Source organism: Monopterus albus, unplaced genomic scaffold, assembly GCF_001952655.1.
Source record: "Monopterus albus unplaced genomic scaffold, M_albus_1.0 scaffold144.1, whole genome shotgun sequence".
Classification (NCBI taxonomy): Eukaryota; Metazoa; Chordata; class Actinopteri; order Synbranchiformes; family Synbranchidae; genus Monopterus; species Monopterus albus.
In genome coordinates this window covers 473,365-479,538 of record NW_018128024.1, presented here as the reverse complement: position 1 = coordinate 479,538, position 6,174 = coordinate 473,365, and the positions used below count along the sequence as shown (strand labels likewise).

General features: G+C 42.0%; 1 protein-coding gene across 1 annotated transcript in view; it reads left to right on the top strand.

The window, feature by feature from the left end:
- LOC109968221 (voltage-dependent T-type calcium channel subunit alpha-1H-like) overlaps positions 1-6,174 on the top strand; it is a 47,332-nt gene that overhangs the window by 25,107 nt on the left and 16,051 nt on the right. The window contains exons 14-18 of the mRNA XM_020614322.1: positions 562-649; positions 1,855-2,051; positions 3,837-4,148; positions 4,378-4,478; positions 5,912-6,035. Coding sequence (XP_020469978.1) covers positions 562-649; positions 1,855-2,051; positions 3,837-4,148; positions 4,378-4,478; positions 5,912-6,035 — 822 coding nt within the window. The remainder of the gene's footprint in view (positions 1-561; positions 650-1,854; positions 2,052-3,836; positions 4,149-4,377; positions 4,479-5,911; positions 6,036-6,174) is intronic.

Sequence of the window (6,174 nt, the reverse complement as noted above, 5' to 3'; positions counted from 1 at the left end):
AGCTGTTTTTCCTTGCTCTATCTCTCTTTCCATCCGTTTTTCTCTTGCTCTCTGTATCTTTCTTTCACACACACGCGCACACACTGTCGTCTCCAGGGTAGGGATGTGTTTGATATCGCCTGCCATTCACAGCTGGTGAGCTTTTGTTGTTTAGTTTTCGTCTTTTATCTCCAGCATCAGAGAGCACTTGTTCTCTCTCTCTTTCCGTCTCTCTCTATCACACACACAAACATTCAGACACGCTTTGCCAAAGCTGTCTGCCTCCATCTTTCTGGCGTGAATTTTAATTAAATTCAGTAAAGCTTTATTGGCGTGACTACAGGAGATCGCTGCCAAAGTCAAGCACATAACTCAACTAGAGAATACCGGAGATCCCCTCCGCCCGTCTGCCTCCCACTCTGTCTCTCAGTCTTTCCCTCTTCACTTGCTTGTGTTTTTCACTTTTACAATAGTTAAACAGTGAGAAAGGTGATGATGATGAAGGTTATGATGATATTGGTGATCCCTGTGTGTTTGTGTGTGTGTGTGTGTGTGTGTGTGTGTGTGTGTGTGTGCTTTTAGGGTGATGCCAACAGATCTGAGACAGATGACGAGGCACAGTCACTCTCTTACGAGGATGAGGAGAAGTTGAGAGAGTTATATGCTGCAGGTACAAACTCTTAGATCAACTTAGAGCTGAACAGACTCTAGGTGAATCCAGACTCACCTACAGTCACCTTGCAGGATCATTTGGACTCCTGGTTCAACTTACTGTACTTACTGCTGTACTTGATGTAGTTGTGTATCACACATAATGTCACGAGATCACCCTTAGATAATAGTTCAGGGACACAAAAATTCAATACATTTTTAAAGGTGCAGTGTGTAAGATCTAGAAGGATTTATTAGCAGAACCAGGCTATAGTATACATTAATGTGTAATCATTTTCTTTAGCTTAGAATGAGCCTTTTACATCTACATAGCAGCAGGTCCCCCATCATGGAGGCTGCCATCTTGAGTCACCGTGTTTTTTTTACAGAAGCCCAGAATGTGCAAACCACACACTGGCTCTAGAACATGAATTTCACATTTTCACGTTGAAGTAGCAGCTTGGATTTGGTGACATTTGGAAGACGATGAAGAAGTAATGTTAGAAACAAGAGGAAGCATTGTTGTGAGTTTAAGAGCTGTAATGTGAAGAAATGGAGGATTGTACTTAATGCTTTAACACAAGAAAAAGCAAGACAGCCTGAATCCCTCTTGTCAAAGAAGCAGACACAAAGAAATGGGATAGGCGACGGCACAAGATGAGGAAAAACACAGCTGTGGCCTTTCCCAGATGGGAATCCTTGATGAGGGGCAAATGTTTCCAGAATGACGCCAAAGTTACCTGTTTTCTGCAGGACAGGTAATTTAGCTTAACAGGTAAAGTTAACCCAAATGCAAGTTTTTGTTTGACAGCTTTACGTAGAACATGGCCAGTGCTGGGTAACCCACTGTGGTCAGTTGAGCTACTGTTTGCTTTTGTCAGCTGCACTTTTTTTTTCAAGTGCACATCTTGTCCTACATTTACGGTAATCGCTGTAAACAGTCTGTGAGGTCTGTCTGCAATCTGCAACCTCACCCCTAAGTCTCACACACTGCATCTTTAAAGTAATTTGGATACTTTTCATGATGTTTTCTTCATGTATTTCAAATTACTTCCTGTCTTAAAATCAAATTTAAACTACACATCTGGTCCTCAGTGGTAGTTATAACTCTAATCATAATTGATGCAAATGATGGCGAAAACTGTGAAAAGAATTCATCATTCAATTCATATTTATAAACCGGAGTTATCTTTTAACAAACACCATTTGTGTGTGTGTGTGCAGAGCTTAAGATCCAGGCCATGATGCTAAGCCCCAATGGCCTCCTGAACCCAAAAGCCTCCATGCCCCACCCTCCTCCTCTTCCTCCACATCTGCCAGTCATCAGACACACCGCAGCCACACCCACCATAAACTACAGCCAATCACGTCGTGCAAGTGGTGCATCAATAGACATCAACAGCCTCGAGCAGAGGTCACCGGTGAGACCCCAGACACATGTTCTTATCAACACTACCGGTCAAAAGTGCTGACACACTTTCCCATTCAGTTCAGCGGGAAAGTGTGTCCAGACCTTTGACTGGTCGTGTATATTATCACCACATTAACTCTGGGATATAAAGTTGATTTACAGGAACAGTCAATGTTTACAACTCAGCAGCCAAGCAGAAATATACAGTACATAGGAGAAAAGTCCAGGCTGAACAGTGTTTAAATATGATGATCAAGATCAGTTTCGAAATTTGATTTGTGATTTGTGATTGACTCTCACAAACAAAATGTCCCCTGGATCCTTTGTGGGGACACCTCCGCTATTATCTGCTGGTAAAGATACTGTACCTTGCAGAGTTTGTTTGTTTAGTTTTGTTTGATTATTGCTTTGTTTCAGTCCTTCTCAGCAAAATTTATGTCAGTGCCTAAAAAAATGACTCGAGTGCATTTCCTTCCTCATAAAACGTTTGCACAGCCAGATGTTTTGAATAGTTTTGAGGTAAATGGCAGTTTTGTTTACCATGGCACTGGGCGATTTGATGCATAGGCCTAGCTAGCAACTGATGACATGTTTCAGTTGAGGGAAGATGAAAAATGTTCTTGTTCTGTTTCCTGAGGTCTTTGTGGTCTTAAAACTCAAACCCTATTCTCTGTGATTTAATTAGAGCTGGCTAGGATTTTGTTTATTGCTTTATTGCCTCATGTCCGGAGCTGGTGTGTGAGTGCTGTACATCAAGCAGGGAACCAAGCAAACTCACTTTCAGCTCTGATCAGGTGGTGTGTCAGAACCACCCCAGTAGAAAATGTGTTTTCTGCAGCATAACAGAGTGTAACCTGCGCAGTGCAGGGAAAAATCTTTTCATTGCCCGTTCACACACACCGCATCACAGCGCTGTGTGTTGGGGTATTGTTTCTCTATTAGTGTCTGTTTTGATAAGACTGTCTGAATGTCCATGGAGGCATTCTGACTGGATCTTTTTTTTGTTGTTTTTAATTTATTCATACATATTCAGCTCAGATGGCTTTTCCATGGGTTTGTTTAAATGAACTCTAGCATGCATTTGTCCTTTGCTGTTGTCCAGAGTGGCATGATTCTGGTCAAAATGAGAATCAGTCTCGTTTATGCCCCCGTGCCAGTGATAGCCTCGACGGGGAGCCATTATGTTTTTGTGTTGTCCGTCCGGCCCATTCTTGTAAACACAATATCTCAGAAATGCCTTTAGGGCATTTCTTCAGATTTGGCACAAATGTTCAGGTCACTATATCCTCACACCTGGTCTATTCCTGTGAACGTGTCCGGTGAGAGGGCGCACACAACCGTGAGGTCTACCCAGAATTGAAATGGTGTTTTCTCCTAGGGGAGACATCAGCCTAGCCTCTGTGTTTGTTTAAGGCTCCAGCTGTTTGCAAGGGTTAATGTGGTTGTACTAATTTGCAGCATTACTTTTGCTTGCAGAAAAATGTAGGTGCTTTTGACTGTTACCACATTCTTTCATTCTTTGACTCGAGTTTCACACAGCGCACTGCACATCTTATTTTACAGTCTAAGCTGTGTTTTGTCGGAACTGAGGCTGTGGTGGGTTTTGTTCTTCCTCACAGTTGCTGGGTTGTTTCTAAAAAGCATTTTCTTTCTTTTACCTCCCTGCCATTCTTCCTGTGCACAGCTCGCTATGTGGAGTAACACTTGTTGACTCACCTTATGAAGAAATTAGGATCATTTGTTTTGATGCAACACTGAAGAGTCCTTGTATTCCAGATATCATCATTGTTTAAAGTTGATTTCACAGTGTGCGTGGGACAGTGGGCCAGGGAGCCGCCGCTCTAGCTGGACCAGTATTGGTCGAGCCCCCAGCCTCCACAGGAAGAGCCAGTCAGGAGAGATGGAGTCCCTGCTATCCGACACACACACAAGCTCCAACTTCAGCAGCACAGAGCAGTCTCTGGACCAGCCAGAGTACCTGCAGGTGCCTGTGGTCCACCCACTCGACTGCAACGGCACCACCTTCCTTCATCCTGACCGCTGCTACGACGACGCTCCTCTGACGACACATTACCACAGTGATCAGGAAGAGGAGGAGATTGAAGAGGTGCAGCTTTCTGCTTTTGTTTTATTGATTTAGATTAAAACATATAGATGTTAATAGTTAATAAAAGCATTTATTTGGAACATTGTTAGAAAGATCTGTGCTTTTTATGTACACACTGGTGTATAGTTATGTAATTTTAATTTCATTCATTTTTATTTTTAGGGCAAATTATAAATAAGGACTTTAAATACATATAAATTACCAATGAACATGTGTGTGTTCCTTTCAGAGTTTTTGTAAGAAGCTGAAGCTTATGCTGGAGCCATATGAGCCTCAGTGGTGCCGGGATCATGAGGAGTGGTCCCTGTATCTGTTCTCTCCACAGAACCGGTACCCACACACACACACACACACACACACACACACACACACACACACACATACAACCCGTGATACTCTTCTGAGTAACCTAGGTGATTTAAACCACAGCATGTGTGAAAATTCACACATAAAGTGTGAAGATTTATTAAAGCCTTTTTCACTTTTATCAATTACATCTGCTCGAGTGTAAACCTGTACGCTGGGATTCAGTTAAGAACATTTTTGTATTCTTGTCCTTAATTAGTAGTTGTTATGCCTGCGGTAGCTGTGGCCGGCGGGTGTTATGTTTTCAGGTTGTCCATCTGTTCGGCCCATTTTTGTGAATGCAGTATCTCAGGAACTGAGAGAATTTCTTCAAATTTAGCACTAATGTCTAAGCACCGGACTCAAGGATGAGCTGATTAGATTCTGGTGGTCAAACGTCAAGCTCATTGTGTCCTCATGTCCGTCCCATCGCCATGAGCTTGACTGGTTGGCAGAGGTATAGAACCACAATGCAGTCATTCTAGTTTTCTGAGAGTAAAACAGTCAGATTCACCAAACTCAACTTCAACTCACCCATTTCACATTGATTTCTTAAATGTGTGCATTTGTAAGATTTGATCATCAGCAGCTCTAAAATCTTCATGTAAGGCTTCCTGGAACATTTCATTGGCAAAATGTTAAAAGAAAGTAAAAAGAATTTCACACTGTGGAGCTTCAAGCACTGCTATCAGAAATCAGCAAACTACGTAAAACATAACCAGTTTAGCAGAGTCAGTAGTCGTATTAGAGGACCCAAAATAAATCCTAATAGTACATTTGTCACTGATGTGTCACGAGAGCAGCTCTGTACTGTGACAGAAACAAGGACAGAATTGTTCAGGCTGCATGTTAGTTGCTAAAAACGTCTTTTTAAAGCAAAATGGTTCATGGCTATTATGCGAGGCGGTGGAGGAGACATCAGTCACTGAGGTATTACTGTAGTCTAGAGAATATCAGAGGATGATGATGTTGGACAGCGACAACCCTGAGGCAACTCTCAGAGAATTTTCATAACAGTTATTGAAACCTAGAAGCTGTTGTGTCAAAATATGTCAAGAAAAATAAAATAACCCGGTAACTGAATTGTATTTTTTCATTACGTTTGTTATATATTTTGGAAATTCCACACTGATTCAGGATTAGCCGCTCTGCTCCGACAGGTCTGGACCCATCATGAATTATGCTTGTACCTATGAGAAACTTCTAAGTAATGCCACATATTTTCCTAAATCACATCTATTTAGGAATAGATCTGTTCATATGAGTCCTTTTTGTGTGAGGCATATTATGTTAAGAATTCAGTGATGGAAGTGGTGTAGGTGATGTGCAAATCACATAAGACAAATCATACAAACATCATAGAAAAGGTTTGGAGTAGCTGATGCTTCTTTTTTCCTTCTGTTTTTGCTTCTCTTCAGGTTCAGACTGTGGTGTCAGAGGGTCATAGGTCACAAGATGTTTGATCATATCGTCCTCCTCTTCATCTTCCTTAACTGCATCACCATTGCTCTGGAGAGACCTGACATCCAGCCCAACAGCATGGTAGCACACAAACATGCATCCAATTGTTCGTATGCTACACTTGTGAGAACCCTCATCGTTAGCTTATTGCGTTCCCTAGCGGTATTCTAACGACATGTCAAACCTGATCCTCGCAAATATGGAAGTACTAGATTCCCTA